General features: G+C 44.1%; 1 protein-coding gene and 1 long non-coding RNA gene across 3 annotated transcripts in view; one reads left to right on the forward strand and one right to left on the reverse strand.

The window, feature by feature from the left end:
• Positions 1 to 24,337, reverse strand: part of dph1 (diphthamide biosynthesis 1) — an 804,031-nt gene that overhangs the window by 238,522 nt on the left and 541,172 nt on the right. For both annotated transcript variants that reach the window (XM_073053176.1, XM_073053177.1), the window contains one exon: positions 7,458 to 7,526. In XM_073053176.1, coding sequence (XP_072909277.1) covers positions 7,458 to 7,526 — 69 coding nt within the window. The remainder of the gene's footprint in view (positions 1 to 7,457; positions 7,527 to 24,337) is intronic.
• LOC140731615 (uncharacterized) lies at positions 7,453 to 17,906 on the forward strand. The gene is made up of 3 exons (XR_012099877.1): positions 7,453 to 7,622; positions 10,803 to 11,019; positions 17,819 to 17,906. It is a non-coding gene; the product is annotated as an uncharacterized lncRNA (long non-coding RNA).

Below are 24,337 nucleotides of genomic sequence, written 5' to 3' on the forward strand. Positions count from 1 at the left end.
AATATTAAAGAGAAGTTTGGATTGGGAGGGTTATGGAGGGCTATTTTCCTGAAGCTGATTGACGGGATTAAGCAGAATAACGGTTTGGCAGAATGGGCCAAAGGGCCTGTTTCTGCGCTGCAGTGCTCTATAACATCAGATTCATACTTACATTGCATTCTATCAGGTTATAGTTTTAAATTAAATCACCCATTAAAGGCTCATAGGTCAGAGCTAAATAATCTATTCGCAACTTATAGGTCTGCGTTTGAACAGCCCATTAACAGGTCGCACTTCTGCTTTAGAATTCACATTACCAGGTTAATAGGATGAACTAAGTACCGGTTAATGAATAGCGCGTACTCAGTGACAATCATGACAATCAATATCTTGCCAATGGCATATTTTCGCAAACAGCTAGAACCTGTTCACAGGCTATTTATATGTTCAGCGCCCATGAGCTCATCACAAAGTTAATATAATCATCGCAAAATCACTCAATCAATACAGGGGCCCAGGAGAGTGACTTGGAACCTTAAGACCATGAAACACAAGTTCAAAGATCAAAGCAACAGACACAAACTGCTGGAGGAACTCAGCAAGCCCAACAGTATCTATGGAAAAGAGTAAACAGTCAATGTTTCAGGCCGAGACTCTTCATCAGGACTCAAAGATCAAAGTCAATTTATTATCAAAGCACCAAAAACCACCCAGAGATTTGTTTTCTTGCAGGCATTCACAGTAGAACAAAGAAATACAATAGAATCAATGAAAAGCTACACCTGGCAAGCAACCAATATGTGAAAGAAGACAAAATGTGCAAATAAAAAAAATAATAAGTAAGTAAATAAATAACACTGAGAACACGTGTTATAGAGTCGTTGAAAGTGAGTCCATAGTTTAGTGATCGGCTCAGTGTTACGGTGAGTGGTGAGAGAAGCATAATTAGTCCATTTGACCCATCAAGTCCGCTCGCCATTCAATCATGGCTGATTTATTTTCCCTCTCAATTCCATTCTCCTGTTTTCTACCCATAACCTTTGACACCCTTACTAATCAAGAACCGATCAAACTCTGCCTTAATGATACCCAATGACTTCGCCTCCATGGCCGACTGTGGAAATGAACCCCCCAAATGCACCACCCTCTGGTTAAAGAAGAAGAATATTGTTGGAAAACTCATGCTGGGATTTGGAGCAACAACATGGAAGAGGAACTCAATGAGATGAACAACATCTTTCTGCCGTTCTTTGAGGATATAATGAGCGCATTGGATAGTGGATGTTGTATACTTGGATTTTCAGAAGGCTTTCAATGGTTCCGTAGGCAAGACTTCTCCATTGAGTTAATGTATTAGTATGGATAGAGGATTGGTTAAGGCACTGAGTTGGAATAAATGGATGTTTCTCTGGTTGGCAGTCAGTGGTGTGCAGAATGCCACAGGGGTCAGTGCTGGGTCCACACCTGTTCATGATATACTTTAATGATATAGAAGAGGAAACCAAGTGTAGTGTATTTAAATTTGCTGGTAACACTAAATTCAAAGGAAAAGCAAACTGTGCAGAGGATGTGGAGAGATATCACAGCTTGTAAATGCTTTCTGTAGCCAGCTAAGAGTCTTTCAATTCCCGTTTGGGGGATTTTCACCCATCCTTCCTTGCAAAAGGCTTCTAGTTCTGTGAGATTCTTGGGCCATCTTGCATGCACTGCTCTTTTGAGGTCTATCCAAAATGTTCTATTCAGAAGGTTCAAAGGAGCATCTAAACAATGATGCATTTTAGAAACAGGTCCTGTGGACTGATAAGTTAAAATAGAACTTTTTGGCCGCAATGAGCAAAGGTATGTTTGGAGAAAAAAGGGTGCAGAATTTCATGAAAAGAACCCCTCTCCAACGGTTAAGCACAGGGGTGGATAGATCATGCTTTGGGCTTGTGTTGCAGCCAGTGGCACGGGGAACATTTCACTGGTAGAGGGAAGAATGAATTCAATTCAATACCAGCAAATTCTGGAAGCAAATATCACACCGTCTGTAAAAAAGCTGAAGATGAAAAGAGGATGGCTTCTTCAACAGGATAACGATCCTAAACACACCTCAAAATCCACAATGAACTACTTCAAGAGGCGCTAGCTGAAGATTTTGCCATGGTCCTCACAGTCCTCTGACCTAAACATCATTGAGAATCTGCGGATTGACCTCAAAAGAGTAGTAAACCAGTTGTCTGGGTGAGTCTACAACAGTGCCATTCTCCCAATTCCTGGCACTCCGTCTCTGCCACCTGTCCCACACCCCTCCCATGGCGCTCCACCCTCACCATTCACAACATCCTTTGCTCCTGCCGGATTTACAAACTGGCTCTCCACTTCACACTGACAATACAGTACTGTGCAAAGGCCTTGCTGCCCTAGCTACATATATGTGTTTAAGACATGTGCACAGAACTGTAAATTTTCTCTTTCGATGTGATGGCTGGAACAATGATTTTGTATTTTATACCTCTGAATTTTATACCACACACTAATTTTCCATCTCACAATCCTCCAGTCATCTGCCTCTTGCTTCAACCCATATAATATCATTTTTGTTTTGACAATTAATGACATCACAATTGCTGAGTCTCGCATCACCTACATCACAGAGCATAGAACATTACAGCACAGTACAGGCCCATCATCCCAAGATGTCATGCTAAACTTCTAACCTACTCTAAGATCAGTCTAACCCTTCCCACCCACAGAGCCCTCCATTTTTCTTTCATCCATCTCCTAGCTAAGATTCTCTTAAATGACCTATTGTCCCTAGTGCACCATGGTCCGGAGGAACATTGTTTGTATATATGTACAGTCAAACGACAAATAAAATTAAAGTCTCTTAAATGCAACATGTTTGGGAGTCTTCGGAAATCACTCAATATTTGGACAGCACAGAAGTTAGCATAACGCTATTGCAGTACCAGGCGGCCAGGTTCAATTCCTGCCATTGTCTGTAAGGAGTTTATACATTCTCCCTGTGACCATGTATGTTTTGTCTGGGTGCTCCAGTCCAAAGGGTTAATTGGTCACAAGGGTGTAATTGGGTGGTGCGGATTCATTGGGTCGGGAGGGCTTGTTATCGTGCTGTAACTCTAAACAGAATAAAAATACAACACATTTGGGGGGTGTTGGTTTGGATGGCGAGTGATTTGGGAGTCATGCCAACACTTGCAGGCTGCTCCCAGCACATCCTTGGACTGTGTTGGTCACTGACAGAAAGGACACATTTCACCGTATGTTTCGATGCGCTGACCTTTTAACCTACTCTATGATCTATCTAACCCTTCCCTTTGACATAGCCCTCTGTTCTTCTGTCACCCACGTTCCCCCTAAGAGTTTCTTAAATATTTCTAATGTGCCTGCCTCACCTGCTGCTCTGGGTGAAAAAGCTGCCTCTGACATCCCCCCTGTATTTTCCTCCAATCACCTGAAAACTATACCCCTGGTATCAGCCAATTCCGCACTGGGAAGATGTCCCTGGCTGTCCACTTGATCTATGCCTATCATCTTGTACACCTCTATCAAGCTGCCTCTCATCCTCCTTTGCTCCAGAGAAAAAAGCCTTAGCTCACTCAACCTATCTTCATATGGCATGTTCCTTAATCCAGGCAGCATCCTGGTAAATCTCCTCTGAACCTTCTCTAAAGCTTCCACATCCTTCCTATAATGAAGTGACCTGACTAAACATAATATTACAAGTGTGGTCTAACCAGGGTTTTATAGAGCAGCAACCAAACCTTGTCGCTCTTGAGCTCAATTCACCCAACTAATTAAATCCTTCTTAACCACCCTATCAACTTTTGTGGCAACTCTGAAGGATCTATGGATGTGGACCCCTAGATTTCTCTGTTGCTGCACACTACTAAGAATCCTGCCATTAACCCTGTCTTCTGCCTTCAAATTCAACCTTCCAAAGTGAATCCCCTCACTCATATCTGTACTGAACTCCATCTGCCACTTCTCAGCCCAGCTCTGCATCCTACCAGTGTCCTGTTATAACCTATGACAACCTTCCACACTATCCAGAGCTCCACCAACCCCCGTGTCATCCGCAAACTTACTAATCCACCCTTCCACTTCCCTATCGAAGTCATTTATAAAAATCACAAAGCTAAAACCCAGAGTTAATGGTTCAACCTTCTGTTTCATCAAATGTTAAATCCTGTTTTCCCTCCCTAGGTCTGGCCTGTTGAGTGTTCCCAGTATTTCCTGCCTTCATTTCAAAGAAGCTCATTCATTATAAACCGCTTCCAGTTCCTGTAAAGCAGCACGTCAAGGTCAATTGCTCTCTTCAAGTTCAGTTCATTGTCATTCAACCGTACAAATGTATACGGCCAAATGAAACAAATCTCCACCTGACACAGCTGCATAACTCACACTCATAACATACAGATTAAGACTGCCACAAATAATAAGGTGCATATATGACACAAGTTAAAAAGTAAACAGTATAACTCTACTGGTGCTTCATATGTGATGAGAGCAAGGAGTTCAGTAGTCTCACAGCCTGTGGGAAGAGGATATTTTCCATCCTAACGATTCTTGTCCTAATGCTGTGGTACTTTCTGCTTGACTGTAGGGGGTCAAAAAGATTGTTGGAGAGGTGGTAAGGATCACTAATGATGCTAAGGGCCACGCATAGGCAGCGCTCCTGGTAAGTATCTCCGATGGATGGGAGAGAGATCCTGGTGATCCCCCTCGCAGTCCTCACAATCCTTTGGAGGGACTTGCAGTCAGATCCTTTGTAATTCACGTACCAGATGGCGATGATGTTCTTGATCAGGGGCTCCCAACCATTTCTATGCCCTGAGCATTAACCGTAGACCCCAGGCTGGGAACCCTCGCAATGAGCTCCTGTAAGAATTGGTTGTGTCGGGGGAGCGGGGGGGAAGAACTTCACTCACCTCACTCTCCTCAGCAAGTGGAGATGCTGCTGAGTTTTCTGTGCTTTAGGAGTAAAACAGGGACAAAGGTGGATAAAGTAAAAAATTAAATTATAAAAAGTGCATCTTCCTTAAACAGCCCAGAAGTGAATGGAACTCAATGTCACAGTGCAGCGTTCTCCTGAGTGACGTTCTTTGACAGATACTGAAACACTGATCCCTAACTGTGTGAACGGTAGGACTAAAACTGGAAATGCCATTCACTTCCATTGAAAAGGTACAGTACCACTTCACTGTCGACATCACCAGTGCCTTCGTATAGTACACGAGCCCGGATGGAATTACATAGAACACGGAACAGTACAGGCCCTTCGGCCCACAATGTTGTGCCAAACCAATTAAATTAATAATCAATTGGCCAACTAAACTAATCCCTTCTGTCTACACAATGTCCATATCCTTCCGCCTTCCTCACATTCATCTGCCTATGTAAACGCCTCTTAGAACTCCCTAATGTATCTGCCTCCACCACCACCTCAAGCAGCGCATTCTAGACACCCACCACTCTCTGTGTAAAAAATTTGCCCTTCACATCTCCTTTGAAGTTAAACTCTCTCATCTTAAATCCATGCCCTCTGGTATTTGACACTTCAACCCTGGGAAAAAGATATTGTCTCTATTTCTATCTCAAGTCCCATTTATTGTTATTTAACTAAAAGAAGTATACCATCAAATGAGACGTTTCTCCAGACCAGGGTGTAAAGCACAATAGTACGCATATCACACGGTAACTTGTGAAAGTAAGAATGAAATCTACAGAGAAATCACGCATAAATAACAAACAAAAGTGCATAAATTAAATATTGTAAGGTTTGGAACAGATGAACCAGTGACACTTCAAATGCAATGTGGCAGGGAGTTCAGAAGCCTAATGGCCTGAGGGAAGAAACTGTTTCTCATCCCGGCCGTTCTTATTTTTATGCATTGGAGTCTCCTGTCTGATGGTAGAAAGTCAAAGAGGATGCTGGATGGATGGGAGGGATCCTTAATAATACTAAGGCCCCTGTGTATGCAGCGCTCCTGATAAATATCCCCAATGGATGGTAGTGTGACCTCTATGGTTCTCTCAGTCCTTTGTAGGGACTTCTGGTCCGATGCTTGGCTGCTCTCATACCATATGGACATGCAACTTGTCAGGATGCTCTCATAATCTTATAAATCTCTATCAGATTTCCTCTCAGAGAAAACAACCCAAGTTTATCCAAACTCTTGTTGGCTTTGTTCATTTAACGGGGGGTTAATAACTTACAAAAGCTTCATTAACCTGGCAAAAGGGGAAGCAACTCTGCTATATCGGTGGTTTCAGTGTTAGTGTGGAGGAATGGAGGTACAGACTCAATGGGCTGAACGATCCAATTCTGCTCCTTTGTCTAATGGTCCTACGTGTGCACAGTGCTTGATTTGTCAAGCTGCTCTGTCAAGCCAACAACTGCAATGATGGCTAGAAATAGGACCTTGGGGTTTCGGGGCAGACTTGATGGGCTGAATGGCCTAATTCTGCTCCTAAGTCATATGGGCTACGTCTTATGGAGATCGCCATTCTGCTTTGGCGCACACTATCAGGCTTTGGGATTTCTGGAAACCTACTAGTCTTCTTTCCTATATAGAGACAAATAAAAGGGTGTCTGTTTGTACCCCAAAATGTAGAGAACGTGAAGGTTGTTCATCCCAACCAGTTCACAAACTACTTTAGTCCGTCCTGTTGGCTGCGGTCTTCCATTGATTCTGTAATCTTTCTAGGATTTACTGTGTATGCCCACAATAAAATGAATCTCAAGGTAATATATGGAGACATATATGTACTCCGATATTAATTTGCTTTGACTTTGGCCCTTACCAGGCCTGTGTGTGATTCCTGACCAAAAGTGGCCTATAATTTGTGACATAACTGCAGTGGTTCAGTGAGGCAGCTGTCCCCTTCTATCCCCTCAAGGATATTTAAGGATGGACAATAAATACTGGCCCACATCCCGACGAAACAAAAACAAACTAATTCACTGTCTATCAAGTCTTGGGGACATTTTTGTTGAGGTATGAAATGTTTGGTAAAGATCATAAGAGACAGGAGCAGTCCATTGAGTCCGCTCCACTATTCGATCATGGCTGATTTATTCTCCCTCTCAATCCCATTCTCCTGCCTTCTCCCCATAACCTCCCACACCCTGACCAATCAGGAAACTGTCAACCTCCACTTTGAACATTTTCATGGATCAACATCGAAAGACTGACCTTTCCTTACTTTAGATCCAAAGGAGTGCAGATCTGAACACTACATTGGACCCAACACAACTAGAACATCTAGGGAATCTCCAGGAAGAAGGGAAAAGTTTCAAGTCGGACCATGAATTCCAACACAGTGCACCCAGATTCTCCTATGAAGGGTTAATTGAAATCCTGAGCTGAATTAATGTGTTTTTGAAAACAAAATACTTTGTCTCCTCCTCCTTCCAGTTCTCCCCTCCCACCTGTAAAGTGTTTGACTCAGGTGTGTTTTCACTCACTCACCTGTAGGCCGGGGTGCCAGGGTTCGCTATCATGATGGATTCCAGGTGAAAGCGCCCGTCGCCTAGGTAACTGCAGGAAGAAGACAAGGCACATGCTGGATTAGTACTGAAGTGTGCCTCTGATCAGCCGCACAGACATTCGCATTAATCACTGTGCTACTGCATGGTAAGTATGTCGAGAAAACCAGGTCAGCCTCACAAACAGCCCCACAGGCACCGAGCAGAGGCGTCACTGTGAGGCCAGCAGGGGGCAGTGGTGGAAGCATCACACTGGTACAGATAAAATAATGTTCCCTGTCTTGGTTTGTCTCTTCCTCAGTATTTAAAATGGGCGATAAATCAGCAGCAACCCTCATCTCAGTGGAACAATGAGCTGTTCATCCTCAAGGAACAAGGAGGACATTAGCTTAATCTCCAGCTAGAGAAAATTTACAATGATGTTGCCGGAACTCACTCGAGTTATAGGGAAAAGTTGAACAGGTTAGGATTTTATTCTCGGGAGGACGAGTGGAGATATGATAGAGGAATACAGAATTATGAGGGGTATCGATAGGGTAAATGCAAACAGGCATTTTACACTGAGGTTGTCTGAGATTAGAACTAGGAGTCATAAGTTAAGGGTGAATGGACAACTGGGGGGAACGGGGGTGGAGACCTGGACTTGGGGAGTGGATGGAGTGAGGAACAGAGAAGCACTCACAATTCATTTCCCTTGCAGACGGTGTATCATTGACATAATCTGATCCACACTATTACATTTTCTTTGAGCCGCTTATAAGGCTCTGCACTGTGTGATACACAAGTAATTCTACAGAACTCAACAGTCTCATTTTACTGTACTATTAGAGATTCCATGTGACACCTTCACGGTGAAGAATTGAATTTTCCTGAATTCCTTGCTGGGTTCTGACAAGAGAATGGTTAAAGTTTCCTTGAAGTAAAATGATGCCGGATAGAATTTGGTGTGTTGGACAGGGGCTCTGTTTGGCATCAGGCCAATATAATGCCACATTGTTAGCAAATGTTCACTAGTCAGGTCCAAAGTGGCCACTATTTGACAGCCTTCAGTACGGTCCACCATTCATTCTGAACAACTCTGTGCTATATTCCCGGAGGCTGGCGGCTCTTCAACGTAAAGGAATCGCGGAGCAGCTCCGAGCTTTGCCCCATGACTCCCTTGTCTTGCATCGTTACCAACTTCCCTGGTGCAGTTCATGGGCTTATTACACAGTTCCTTGTCTTGAACCCTCTGGCTTTATCACTACAGAGCTCATTACAGGGATCCCCGCCCGCCTTGTGCCATTACAGAACTCGGTAATGGTAATCACATCGGCAAGCAGGGAGAGCAGCCATTTACGTTTCAGAACAAAGGCCCTGACAGGTTCTGGTGGAAAGTCATCAACCTAAAACTGTTCCAGCATCTGCATATTTTCTCGTGTTTGTCATACTACTACTGCTGCCAAGTCTCTTCGAGGGATGCCTACCCTGAGGAAGTTTAAACCTTCCCTTCAAGTTGTGGCCCTTGATGAAGGGTCTCGGCCTGAAACGTCAACTATTTACTCTTTTCCATTGATGCTGCCTGGCCTACTAAGTTCCTGCAGCATTTTGTGTGTGTTGCTTTGGATTTCCAGTATCTGCCGATTTTCTCACGTTTGTAAAACTGTTCCTTTCCCTGTCAACGCTGCCTCAACCTTATCATTTATAGAATTTCCTCTTCTTATTCCCATTTCTTCGGCCTGTTTGGACTTTCTGCAGGATCACAAAAAAAGTCTTGACTCTGGAACATAGAATAGTGCAGCAGAACAATAGGCCCTTTGGGCTGCAACGCCTGTGTCAAGCATGATGCCAAATTAAACTAATACTTCTACTTGCACATGACCCATCTCTCGATTGCCTGCATATCTGCAATGCCACTATCATACCTGCTTCCATCACTATCCCAGCACCCAGGCACCAGACACCCACCAGCCTGTGTAAAACAACACTGAGAGTATTGGATATGGTAGAGTCGCTAAGTGCCGAACATGCTGGATTGAAGCTCCAGACTTGAAGTAGGCGTCACAAGCAGATACGGTTGTAAAGAAAGCATTTGGTGTGTTGGCCTTCATAAATCAATGTACTGAGTACAGGAGCTGGGATGTTATGTTGAAACTGTTTATGATATTGGTGAGGCCTAATTTAGAGCGTTGTGTGCAGTTTTGGTCAACTATCTACAGAAAGATGTAAGTAAGATTGAAAGAGTCCAGAGGAAATTTACAAGGAGGTTACCAGGATTTGAGGACTTGACTTATAGAGAGAGCTTGAACCTTTATAAAGGTTAGGACTTCATTCCCTAGAATGTAGAAGATTGAGAGGAGATTTGACAGAGATATACAAAATTGTGATGGGTATGGATAGGGTAAATGCAAGCAGCCTTTTTCCACTAAGGTTGGGTGAAACTACGACTAGGGGTCATGGGTTAAGGGTGAAAGGTGATATGTTTATGAGGAACATGAGAGGGAACTTCTTCACTCAGAAGGTGGTGAGAGTGTGGAACGAGCTGCCAACTCAAGTGGTAGGTACAGATTAAATTTCAACATTTAAGAGAAATTTGGATAGGTACGTGGATGGGAGGGGTGGGGAGGGCTGTTGTCTGGGTGCAGGTTGATAGGACTAGGCAGATAAATGGTTCGGCACAGACCAAATGGGCTGAAGGGCCTGTTTCTGTGCTGTAGTGTTCTATGACTCTAACAAACACTACTACAATCTGCCAATTGTGCTGGGGGCAGCCTGCAAGAGCTGCCATGTTTCTGGCGTCAATGTAGTGTGCCCACAGCTCACTGACCCGAACCCATACAGCACTAGCATGGTGGTCAGCTTAACGCTATTATAGTGCCAGCTGCTGTCTGCGAAGAGTTTGTACGTGCTCCTTGAGACCATGTGCATTTCCTCTGGGAGCTCCGGTTTCCTCACACATTCCAAAGACGTACGGGTTAGGGTTAGTGAGTTGTGGGCGTGCTGTGTTAGCATGGAAAACTTGGCAACATCCACGGGCTGCCTAGATCAGGTCTTGCTGATTCGATTTGATATGTTACGATGCACTTGCGACGAGTAAAGCTGATCATTATCTTTAATCTCTTTGGACTGCGGGAGGATACTGGATCACCAGAGGAAACCCACATGGCCGCAGGGCGAGCGTACAAACTCCTTCCAGACAGCAGCGGGAATTAAAACTGGGTCAATGGCGCTGCAAAGTGCTACGCTACACTAAAATGCCGGCAGATGAATGACTCATCTTTGGGTTTGTTACCTGGTCTGCAACTGCTCACTGCCCTGGTATATCTCCTCCTTCTATCCCTTCATTCAGCTCAACATTCAGGCACAGCCTTGGAGAATGGCCTCTCAAAGCTTGCCGAGGTACTGTTGGCGGCACAGTGGCACAGCGATTAGCGTAACGCTACTAGAGCACCAGCGCCCTGAGTTCAATTCCACCACTGTCTTTAAGAAGTTTGCACGTTCTCCCCGTGACTGCGTGGGTCTCCTCCAGATGCTCTAATTTCCTCCCGCTTTCCGAAGATGTACAGGTTAGTACGTTAAACGGGTGGCACGAGCTCCTGTGCCGGGCGGACCAGTAACGTGCTGAATCTCTCAATAAATAAAATGGGAAGTTGTGGGGGGAGGGGGGGGGCACTCCTAATGTCTCGCATGTATGTATCCCAGCAAGAAACACAGGCAGAGGCAGAGGGGAGAAAACTAGCAAGAAGAGAAATTCAATCCGCAGGATTGTCATTTCAGAATGCTTGTGTTCCAGTAAAAACATTGCCTGCGGTCCCTCTGGGAGGATAGATTGGTCCTTACAGTTTGGATTAGATCTCATTGCTCACCAGTTATCACTCAACACAGGAAGGTTCCATGCAGTCTGCGAGCAGGCAGCTTGTTATCACCCAGTCTCAGGCAAACTACATAAACAGCTGGCACGCTAATGATGTGGTGGTCTGGACCTCTTCACTTGTAACAATGATGTATGTGATTATAATATTTATTAAGTGCACCTCTGGCTGCTAGTGATCAATTTACTAAATACACCAGTGACATTGTGTGATCAATAGGAATTGATCAATATAAGGATAAGCTTTCGCTTTTTTTTGTTGTTCTATTGACAGTCTGTCCAATCTGAGCACCTTTCATCTTTACTATTCATCTAATTAGGAGAATTGTATCTGCCATGTTATCCCTGCCTGTCACACGGGAGACTGGGGTTCAATTCCCCGAAGGGGAGCTAGGTTCCTTAAGGTTGTTAGAGCTGGCGGAGGTAGTGGGGACAAGCTCCCACTACCTACTAAATGCTCCCAATGGCATCCGACTCAAATAGCCTCTGACAACCAAGTCCAAAGGGACCAAGGTGAGTTACAGGCACCTTAAAACTAGTTGCTTTGGGTAGAAGGGGCTCATCATCTGTGGTTGCCAGCTCACCTAGGTGAAGGAAAACGCTGATCTCAAACCTCTGCTGCCTTGCGACTATACCCACTCACGGGGAAGGCTTCAGGAGTAAACCTCGAGGGAGAAGTCCGGAGCTGGAGTCCCTAAGGCATTGAGTTCAACTCCTGTGACGCTGCTGGTACCAAACTGTATCGGCCTCTGCTGTTCCTCTGGGTTCATCAGGACTGTGGAGAGGGGGAGCTTGTGACTTGGCAACAGCTTGCTCTCCATATCGTACTGCCCAGGTTTGTGTGTCTAGACAGCTAGGACGCAATATCCATGGTCGACCGTGACTAACAGAGGCGTCAGATCTGCCATTTGCCACAGGCACACATTTTATTAGCCCTGTTTAATGAGGATGTAGAGGAGGAAATACTTCACCATGGATGGTCCCAAACCCGGCTGGACATGGGGCTAATACCCATAAAAACCCAGTGCTACAGAAACATAGGACATAGAATAGTACAGCACATTACAGGCCCTTCGGCCCACAATGTTGTGCCGACCCTCAAACCCTGCCTCCCATATAACCCCCCCACCTTAAATTCCTCCATATACCTGTCTAGTAGTCTCTTAAACTCCAACAGAAGCTCTGAAGATCTCATCCCTGAGAGAGTAAGGATCTTCGAAGGTGGGCTACACCTGGGACAACTTGAAAGACTGGCCCAGGACAGAGCACTCTCCAGCAGGGACGATACCAAAGAGGGGCTTGGCAAGATACCGGCTCACTCTCGGCTCAGGAGTCGGAAGGTTATTAATTAATTAAAACATTATTAATTAATAGAGAATTCCACAGAATCACTACTTTCTGAGAAAAGCATTTTCTCTTCACCTACATCTTAAATCTATTCCTCTGAATTTGGAGACTCTGTCCAAACACCTAACTAATGTCTTCTGCCTGCATTCCTCCATTCTATGCACAGTCATACGCCCATCTAAGCTGCTTAAAAGCCTCTGTGGTGTTTGCCTCCACCACCTCCCTTGGCAGAGCCAGGCGCCCACCACTCTGTGTAAAATAGTCACCTCGCATTTCCCCTTTGTATTTACCCCTCTGACCAGAGGTGTATACTCTCTGGTATTAGACACCGGGGAAAAGAAACTGACTGTCTATCTGTGCCTCTCACAATCTTATAAACTTCTTTCAGATCTCCCCTCAGCCTCCATTGCTGTGGAAAAAACAAACCGAGTTTGCCCAGCTCTCCCTATAGCATATGACCTCTGCACCGGGCAGCACCCTGGTAAAGCTCTTCTGCACCCTCTCCAAAGCCTCCATATTTTCCTATAATGGGGTGACCAGCGCTGAGTACAATGCAATACTCCAGAGATGGCCTAACTCACCATCTTCATTACAATATGTGAAGATAAGTGACCCCAGCCATTATCGACACTCTTCAGAGATTGTCTGCCTGGCGTCAGTGGTGGCATAACCAGGACTTGTGATCTGCACCGGCTGCTCATACGACCAGCCATGCTTCACATGACACTGATCGGGAGGTGGGGGAGGAGTGCTAAACATGCACTACACCTTGAACTGCAGGCTAGTGGAGGGTAGGAACACTTTACACCTCATTTGGTAGACACGTATCTCCACCTTGCCACTAACTAGAGTTTTATCAAACTGCAACATAACATCTTGACTCTGGAACTCGGTGCTCCATCTAATAAAGGCAAACAATGCCATACACCATCCTATCAACTTGTGTAGCCACTTTCCGAGAACTTTGGAGTTGGCACCAAGGTTCCTTGGCTCATCAACATTGCTAAGGGTCTTACCAATAACAGTGTACTGTCTCTGGTGTCGCAGCAACAACTTTGCACTCAGCATCAGAAAGACCAAAGAACTGATAGTGGACTTCATAAAGGGGAAGACGAGGGAACACACACCAGGCCCCATCAAGGGATCAGAAGTGGAAAGGGCGGGCAATTTCAAGTTCCTGGGTGTCAACATCAATCTTGGGCCCAACATATCGAAGCCATTACAGAGAAGGCTGAACGGTGGCTATATTTCATTAAGAGTTGGAGAAGATTTAGTATGTCACCAAAGACACTCACAAGTTAGAGGTACCATGGAGAACACTCTAACTGGCTGCATCACCGTCTGGTATGGGGGTGGTGGGCACTGCACAGGATTGAAATAAGCTGCAGAAAGTTGTGAATTTAGCTCCATCACAGGCACTAGCCTCCCCATTATCCAGGACATCTCAAGGAACGGTGCCTCAAAAAGACAGAATCCATCATTAAGGATCCCCATCACCCAGGACATGCCCTCTTCTCATTGCTACCACCAGGAAGGACATACAGGAGCCTGAAGCCCTCTGCCATCAGATTTCTGAATGGACATTGAACCCATGGACACCACCTCATATTTTTTTCTCCTCTTTTTGAACTACTTTTTTAATTTAACCTTTTTCAATATATGTATTTTTTCTTACTGTAATTTACAGTTTTTATTATTATGTATCACAATGTACTGCTGCTGCATAACAACAAATGTCATGCCATATGTCAGTGATATTAAACCTGATTCGGATCTTTTACATTTGATTTCCCAGAGTGTAACATTTGCCCAAACTAAATTTTATCTGCCATTTCTTCACCCAGATCTGCAGCCAATTGTATCCTGCTGTATCCTTTGACAACCTTCTGCTTTACCCACAACGCCACCAATTGTCATATTGTCTGTGAGCTTACTAACCCAATAGAAAGTTCGACAGTCACAAGTCAGAAGGTACAGGCAGGAAACGTGTACACATGTCAGGCAGGTACAGATGCTCAGGAAATATCTCATTTCTTTTCTCATTTTTCTCATATTCATTGCCATTGCCTTCTTCTGGGCAGTGTCTGGCAAAATAACTTTTTTTTTAACAGACCGTGCCATGGTCTGCTCTTTATCAGATTACGGTACTGCTTTACACTGTTAGAACTATATGTTAAATTATGTGGTTTTTGTCAGTTAGTCTTTTATCAATTATGCTATTGTCTGCACTGTTGTAACTAAATGTTATAATTATGTGATTTTTGTCAGTTAGTCTTTTATCAATTATGGTATTGTCTGCACTGTTGCAACTAAATGTTAACTATAACTATGTGGTTTTGTGTAGGTTTTTGGTTTGTTGGGTGGTAGTGCTGGTCTCTTGACTTGGTGTGTCTGGGTAGTCTTGTTTTGTCTGATGGCATTGGAGCTCCTTTCCGGGGAACGTGCTAAGACGGTAGCGCGATATTGATACGTAGCAGCCTCTCCTGACTCTGGATTGGGGATTACCAAAGGTTATGTGGTTTTTCTTGTGTGATCTGTTTTGTCATGTGCTTTTTTTGTGATATAATTCCAGAGAACGTTGTCTCATTTTTTAACTGCGTTGCATTTGTGGTTTCTAAATGACAATAAACTGAATCTGAATCTGATTTCTTATAAAATCTTTTTCAAATTTTGAAGCAAGCTTTTGGGCCTCAATATATTTTTAGGATTGGAAATAGAACCAAGCAAACAACGAGAGTTAAAATATCAGCTCTGATTTAAATAAATGGAACAACCTTAGGGCGGCACGGTAGTGTAGCAGTGAACTTTACACTATGAAAGCACCACGACCCAGGTTCAATTCCCACTGCTGCCTGTAGGGAGTCTGTTTGCTCTCCCCGTGACTGTGTGGACTTTCTCTGATCCTCCAAGCGCTCCAGTTTCCTCCCACATCCCAAAGACGTACGGGTCAGTAGGCTAATTGCTTACATGGGTGTAATTGGGCTGGAAGGGCCTGTTACCACACTGATACTCTAATTAAAACTAAATAATAATAATAAAATATAAATCTCAAACAGCTGAAGATCTTCTCTGGATTCAGTGTTTCTTCCCACCAACCCGCCCGTCTGCCATTTAGGACTGATGGTTTGGGGTTTTTGTTGGTCCTGTGTAAAGATTCTCACTCTTCCCTTGGGGATTGGTTACAGCAACGTATTTAACGGTACAGCCCACGCCAAAGTCAAAGTAAATTTATCATCCCAGTACGTGTCTGTCACCGTACACTACTACACCAAAATTCATTTACAAACAAAGAAATCCAATAGAATTTATGAAAAACTATATATAAACAAAGACTGACTAACAACCGATGGTGAAAAGAAGACAAATTGCAAAAATTTAAAAGATGAATAAATAATACCGAGAACATGAATTGTGAAAAGTTTTTGAAAGTGAATCTGTAGGTTGCGGAATGAGTTCAATGTTGAGGTGAGCTGAGTCATTCACACCGGCTCAGGAGCCTGATGGTTGAAGGGTTACAACCGCCCCTGAACTTGGCAGTGTGGGACCTAGGGCTCCTGTACCTCCTGTCCAATGGCAGCAGTGAGAAGAGAGTATGCTCTGGATGGTGGTGGGTCCTCGATGATGGGTGCTGCCTTCTTGTGGCAGCTCTTCTTGAAAATGTGCTCAATGGTGGCATTGTCAATGGGCAAAATGTGCCCATTGTCTTTTCTGCAGAAATCCTGGACATCAATAACTGCTCCCTGGAATCTCTGGGGCAATCTTGGAAGGTAATCACCCCTGTCCTTCCCTTTACACATTCACTCAGCTCTCTGTGCAGTGTGTTAGCCTCACTCAGCTATGCAGCCTCTCAGGCCTGATGCAAGTTTTAATGCCCATCAGGAGGAATCAAAAAATCATAGATATGGGCACTTGACCATAAAAATCACAGCCTGCACCTTATTTATAAGGCACAGTTTTTATTAATGTTTTATGACTTTTCATTTTCAAGCACAGTGGACAGCTTTGCAAGGGGACAAGCAAGAAAAAGATGAAGCAGTTAACCTAAATATAGACAAAAAAAAAACTCAGTGGCCACTTTATTAGGTACACCCGCACACCAACTCATTAATGCAAACATCTAATCAGCCAATCACGTGGCAGTAACTCAATGCATAAAAGCATGCAGACATTGTTAAGAGGTTCAGATCAAACGTCAGAATGGGGAAGAAATGAGATCTAAGTGACTCTCTCCGTGGAACCGATTGTTGGTGCCAGACATGGTGGTTTGAGTGTCTCACAAACCGCTGATCTCCAGGGATTTTCACACACAACAGTCTCTAGAGTTTACGGAGAGTGGGGTGAAAAACAAAGAAAACTCGTGAGCGGCAGATCTGTGGGCGAAGGTATCTCGTTAATGAGAGAGGTCAGAGGAGAATAGCCAGACGGGTTCAAGCTGACGGGTAGCTAAAATAACCACACATTACAACAGTGGTGTGCAGAAGAGCATCTCTGAATACACAACTCATTGAAACTTGAAGTGGATGGGCTACAGCAGCAGAACACCTCAAACATACACTCAGTGACCACAGGAGATGCTGAATAAAGTGATCACTAGCGATCTGTAAGGAACAGTCACATGTACATGACACTGAGTTTTTCTCTGTGACCCAGACGGGAAGGGGAAGAAGAGGCGAGCTGTGGTGACAGGGGATTCATTACCTTACTTTACTGTCACCAAACAATTGATACTAAAGCGTACAATCATCACAGTGATATTTGTTTCTGCGCTTCACACTCCCTGAAGTACAAATCAAAGTAAATATAATAAAAAATTAAATTATAAATCATAATTAGAAAATAGAAAGGGGAAAGTAAGGTAGTGCAAGTCCGGTCCGGATATTTGGAAGGTACGGCCCAGATCCGGGTCAGGATCTGTTCAGCAATCTTATCACAGTTGGAAAGAAGCTGTTCCCAAATCTGGCCGTACAAATCTTCATGCTCCTGAACCTTCTCCTGGAGGGAAGAGGGACAAAAAGTGTGTTGGCTGGGTGGGACTTATCCTTGATTATCCTGGCAGCACTGCTCCGACAGCGTGCGGTGTAAAGTGAGTCCAAGGATGGAAGATTGGTTTGTGTGATGTGCTGGGCTATGTTCACGATCTTCTGCAGCTTCTTCCGGTCTTGGACAGGACAACTTCCATACCAGGTTGTGATGACCCTAGAAGAATGCAAATACTTAGGAGAATGGACAGAAGTTTCTGTGGGTGAGTACAAGATGCCCGAATGGTACGTTGCCTCCCGGGTGCTAGGCTCCGGGATATCTCATATTGTGTCCTCAGCATTCTTATGTGGGAGGATGAACAGCCATAAATCATTCCTCTAGCATTTTGTGTATGTGTGTTGCTCTGGATTTCAAGCAACCAGATAATTTTTTGTGTTTATGAGTTGCTGGTTTATGCCCCTGCTCTCAGCAAGAGAAATGACACCCCTGTAAGATTGAACTGGACTTGGTGAAGAATCAAATTAAACAGGAGGGTCTGGATGCCAATGTGAACGCTGGGGATAATTTGTGAAAGTTTACTTGGGTCATAATCTTTGCTGAGCTAGTGAACTGCTGCTTCTCCGCTGAATGGCTATTCCTATTTTGAAGGCATTCAATTATTTAAACCACTTTGCTCAATCTGCATAGCTTCTCACACGACTTCGAGAAAGCAGTGAAGATAAAAAGCGGTGAATGCGGGCTCGATTTCAACACCTAAGAAAAATTTGGATAGGTACATGGATGGTAGGGGTATGGATGGCTGTGGTTCTGGTGCAGGTTGATGGGAGTAGGCAGTTTAAGGGTTTGGCATGGACTAGATGGGCTGAAGGGCCTGTTTCTGTGCTGTACTTTTCCATAACTCTATGACTATAACCTGAAGAAGGTGGTAATGAGGTGTCTTTTTGAACTGTTGTAGTCTGAGCTGTGAAGGTATTCACACCATGGAGAGCTCAAGGATTCAGACCCTGAGATGGTGAGGTGTCAGCGATGTGTGTTCAAGTCAGGATAATGAATACGTAATTTGCAAGATAAAATTTACTTTAAAGATTCACTTTATTTGTCACGTTTACAATGAAATGCAGTGAAAAGCATTGTTTGCGTCACCGCAGTTCGAAATGTTCTGGGGCAGCTCGCAAGTGTCGCCATGCTACCATATAGTGCAACACTTTACAACACCAGCTTTAAGATTAGGGTTCGATTCCTGCCTCTGCCTGTAAGGAGTTTCTACATTCTCCTGGCCACTCCCTGGGTTTCCTCCCACATTAGGGTTTGTAAGTTGTGGGCATGCTATGTTGGCGCTGGGGGCGTTGTGCGGCTGCCCCTAGCACGTCCTCACTGATTTAATTTGATGCAAACAGTGCATTTCACTTAAAGCCTTGTGCTAACCGCTTTCTGGCCTGCGTATCTTCTGTCCAACGGGAGAGGGGAGAAGAGAGTATGTCCATGCTGAGAGGTGTTTTTGATTATGCTATCTGCCCTACGGAGGCATTGAGAAGTACAGAGTCTGTAAATTACCACGATGTGCTGAACAACTTCCTGCTCTTCCTCGCGTTCACGTGTAGAGCAGTCGGAGTACCAAGCCATCATGCTTCCAGACGGAACGCTTTCTATGGTGCGTTGATCAAAATCGCTAAATGTCGACGGGTTGTTAAGAGTTGAAGCCAAGGAGCAGATCCATCTGAGATGTTCTGGCTCAGCAGTAGCATCAGGACCAGCTGTCCGTCTGAGCCACTTTAAAAACACGCTATTATCCCCTTCTTGTTGTGGATCTTTATTGCGCATAAATTGACCACCACATTGGCCACACTGAAAGCCTTTACTCCAGAATAACACAGAGGAGCGAATGCATTCCCAGAGATGCCAACTTGCAAAGCAAAAATGTATCCGACAATGAGCAATCTCCTGAAGGCAAGGAAGTTTTTATTCAAAGAAACTAACTTCTTTAAAAGCTTATCAATATGGCTATACCACAGCCCTGCTCCTACAGTAACTGGGGATTTTTCAACAGGGGTTCTCAACCTTTTCTTATGCCACGAACCTCTACCGTTAACTGAGGTGTCCGATATCCCAGGTTTGGAACCCCTGATTTAATGCCTTGTGGTTTAGACCATTAAGACCATAAGACATAGGAGCAGAATGAGGCCATTCAGTCCATTGAGTCTGCTCCATCATTTCAGCAGGGCTGATTTAGTATTTCTTTCAACCCCATTCTCCTGCCTTCACCCCATGACCTTTGACACCCATACTAATCAAGAACCTATCAACTTCTGCTTTAAATATACCCAATGATTTGGCTTCCCAGCCATCTGTGACAATGAATTCCACAAATTTACCACCCTCTGGCTAAAGAAGTTCCTCCTCATCTCTGTTGGAAATTGCATCTTTGATTGTACATTTCAACCCAGGAGCTTCAAGAAGGCAACATCCATCATCAAAGATCTCCATTGTTCAGCCAATGCCATCTTCTCACGGCTACAACTGGGCAGGAGGTACACAAGTCTGAAGACCCACATCACCAGATTCAAGAACAGTTACTTCCTTCCAGCCATTTGGTTCTTGAACCAACTGATGCAATCCTAATCACGTCAGTTTAGCGACACTATGACCAACCACTTGGATCACCCTGCACTAATATGGACTTCGGACTTTTAGGATGTTTTTCCCGTAAAAATTGCGTATGATTTATAGAAACGCACTCAAAATGCTGGAGGAACACAGCAGGTCAGGCAGCATCTATGGAGGGGTATAAACAGTTGACTTGTCGGGTTGTGATCCTTCATGAGGGCTGCCCAATAACTTATACAGGTGTATAACTTATGTTTCATTAATGTTTCTTTGTAAACACTGCTAATAAGATTCAAAGTTCAAAGGAATTTTATTATTAACATAGATCATGGGACAGAGACCACTACAGGACACTTCAGGCCCTTTAGCCCAGGATGTTGTGCCGACATTTTAACCCTTCCCTCCTATAAAGCCCTCCACATTTCTGTCATTCATGCTCCTCTTCCACTACCCCCCCCCCACCCCCGGCAGGACATCCCATGAACCCACTACTCTCTGAGTAAAACACATCTCTGATATCCACTCTGTCGGTTATCTTATACTGCCTTGACCTTCATTTTGTTGCAGACATTTACGGGAAAAAAAGAAATACAAAAGAATTGTTCAAAACATTGCACAGTGCTGCATGATAAACAAATCTGAAACAATGGTCTGATTTTGTGCTTTGGTGATGGGAATGAGGAACTTTGAGGATCTTCCTCTGATTTTCTGAAATGTCATCATGGGCCATTTTATGTCCACACATGTGGGCTGCCCCCAGCACGTCCTCAGGCTGTGTTGGCTGTTACCACAAAAAGACATTTCACTATATATTCTGATGTGATAAATAAACAAATATGAATCCGAATCTGGCCATTGAGTTGGTGACTGTAAGTTTTTTTTGTCAGAAGCAGTCAGCCTGGAAATATTTATGAAGTGACTGCTCTAATTAAGGAGTGGAGTCAGGAAGGGAGACAAGCCACAGTGCTGAGAACTGTTGAGTCTAACTGGATGGATGAAAAGGTCCTTTCAATCTCATGTACAGAAACAACTCCTACACCTTCTTTGAAATGGGATTTTGCACGAAGGCTCCATCTGCGCTCTCGAATGAACGTAAGATATGCCAGTTTGCTATTTTGACAGACTGTGGGAGAGACCGCCTCAAAATTCCTCTCTAATTCACATCACTGAAGCACAGACTGGATCATATTCAGACATTCAGCATCAGATTCGGGTTTGATATCAGTGACATATGTTGTGAAATGTGTTGTTTTGCTGCAGCAGTACAGAACAATACATAAAAAAACCTATAAATTGCAATATGAAATACACAATAAAATTAAATAAGTAGTGCAGAAACTGAATAAAAATAGTGAGGTAGTGTTCATGGTTGCTTTACTGTCCATTCAGAAATCTGATAGTGGAGGGGAAGAACAGTTCATAGGGTTTTTGCTCAGTTTCTGCCCCGAGAGTAGGCAGCAGAGCAGGAAGTATAACAGGAACCCACATCACTGAGGCACAGACTGGATCAAATTCACACCATACCCCCATAGTTTCTGCCGTAAGAATGGGCAGCAAAGTAGAAAGAATAACAGGAACTCACTGCCGTCATTCATGAGAGGCAAACACAGCTGAGGGAAGTTCCATTACCGCCTCAGGATGGAGCCGATGACCGGTTTGTCTCCTCGCTGCTGGCCTAGCTCAGGGAGGCCAGGAGTTCAGCATTTCCACTCTCAGCTGTAATGTATAAGTTCCCAAGTACGACGTCTCAGAGCCAATTGATCTGTTCATAGCAATTGTGCGCTGCAGGCACGAGTTGTCTGGGAGCTGAGATCAGACTGCAAAGGTACAATTGGAATCTCCAACCATGACTTAAGAGATGAGAGAATTCTATCTTAAAGAATTTATTTTCTTATATAGACTGTTCTATTTCTATTCCACTTTCTCCCCTCATTCTTACCCAATGACCAGTTGTTTCTAGTTTCTGACACTCTAAATTGGAGCAAGCAATTTATTTGGCTTTCAACTGTTTTGTGCTAGTCCAGGTGAAGGATGGGTCAGGCCAACAATTTAGATTGGAGCTTATGAACCAGGCTGACTCTCCCAGTGCAGTAATGAGTGAGATATCCAGCACGTCACAGCCGAGAGTAGGGATACTGAAGTCCTGGCCTCACAGAGCTATACCAGCAGAGAAGAGATGAACCAGTCATCGAGTCCATCCTGAGGCATTTCACTGACATCGGTAATGGAATATGGGAGGAATTCCCTTCAACTTCCCTCAGCTGTGTTTGCCCCTGACGAGTGCTGACATTGTTGGTGGGTTCCCCTTATCCTTTCTGATCTGCTGCCTCCTCTTGGGGCAGAAACTGAGGGAAAACAGTGTGAATGTGATCCAATCTCCTCAATCCATGTCACTAAAGCACAACATTGGATCGATGTTCAAACACAGATTCAGATTACGATTTATCACACATACATTAAAACAAACAATTAACACAACCTATAGATGTGCTGGGGGCATCAACCCCCAGACTAACCGATGGCAGGACCCCAAACTCCGGGCTTGAACTTCAGGCACGCCGACTGACTAGACCCCCATGCCTCCTGCTCGCTGGCCTTCGAGAACAGAGTGGAAGATTGGCCTGTGAAATGAGGCTGAGGGAAGACCTTACAGAGGCACAATACTGTGCAGAAGTCTTAGACACACACACACACACACACACACACACACACACACACACACACACACACACACACACACACACACACACACACACACACACACACACACACACACACACACACACACACACACACACACACACACACACACACACACACATATATATATATACATAAAACAGTCAGACACCCTAGATATATATTATATATATCCCCTCACCATTCCCAACATACTTTGTTCCTGCCAGATTTACAAATTCACTCCACACTCCACATTGACAAATACGGTACTGTGCAAAAGTCTTGGGCATCCTTGCTATATATGTGTGCTTAAGACTTTTGCACAGTCCTGTGAGTGTATATATATCTTATAATTTATCATATACTTTATGTATTAGACTGTACTGCTGCAGCAAAACAACAAATGTCATGACATATGCCAATGATAATAAGCCTGATTGTGATTGTGATTCTGAGCTTGAATCTGACAAATGTTTTCACAAGGACGGGTTTCAGTGCTCAGCGTCCTGTACTCCCATTCTATCTGTATAATCAGTTTGGCATTAATGAGATGCAAATGAAGGCATTGTCCTGTTTCTGCTGAGGTACGGCAACCATGGAATTCTTTAAAAATCTATTTTTTTTCCGCAGAAGTCTCTCCTGTATTAAACTTTACAATTCCCACTCACAATTAACCGTGAAATAAAAAAAGTTCTCTTTTCCTTCTGAGCTCCTTTCCAAAAACAAATGCTACTCGAAACATAGTCTCCCAATGTTCCGACAACCAATTAGCCTGCCTCCTTCTGGCTCATTGCAAACCTCCTTGATATATGTAGCAATTACTGGTTCCAGCAACGCTGGGGCCAGTCCCAAATCAGCACCTTCAGGAATGTTAATGTGACACTAAAGCCACTTAGAAACATAAAGCCATTAATGTGATGGATGGCAAACAAGAAGAGGTTCAGCTGGAAAGGTTCTGGTGGAATTATAACCTTCACAAGCCAATTGGGGATTGAGCTGAAAGTTGCGGTTACCAAAGTTCTGGTTGTCACCAGGCCGCATGTGAAATGCACTGAAGACCTCAGTTACACTGATTCCTTCAAATGGTTGGAGGGGATCTGTCAGTGAAATATTCACCATGTTATTAAGCAATGAGCGCTGGCAGTGTTTACGATTCTGCAGACAAAATATGTGGAGTGAAGGAGAAAACAAAAATGAAAAGAGAAAGAGGAAGGGTTTTCATGATTTTTATAAGCACCCAGTCACTTTTGTAGTTCAGAAATTGGCAGACAATTTCCACACAGCAGGATCTCACAGTCATGTCAAAAAGTGAAGAAGTTGACAATTACACTCCTGTTCACACCCCCTTCAGCACACCAGCCCAGGTGCCAAGGCAACCAATCCTCCCTCAGCACCAACGC

The sequence above is a fragment of the Hemitrygon akajei genome, chromosome 8 (assembly GCF_048418815.1).
Source record: "Hemitrygon akajei chromosome 8, sHemAka1.3, whole genome shotgun sequence".
NCBI classification, from domain to species: Eukaryota; Metazoa; Chordata; class Chondrichthyes; order Myliobatiformes; family Dasyatidae; genus Hemitrygon; species Hemitrygon akajei.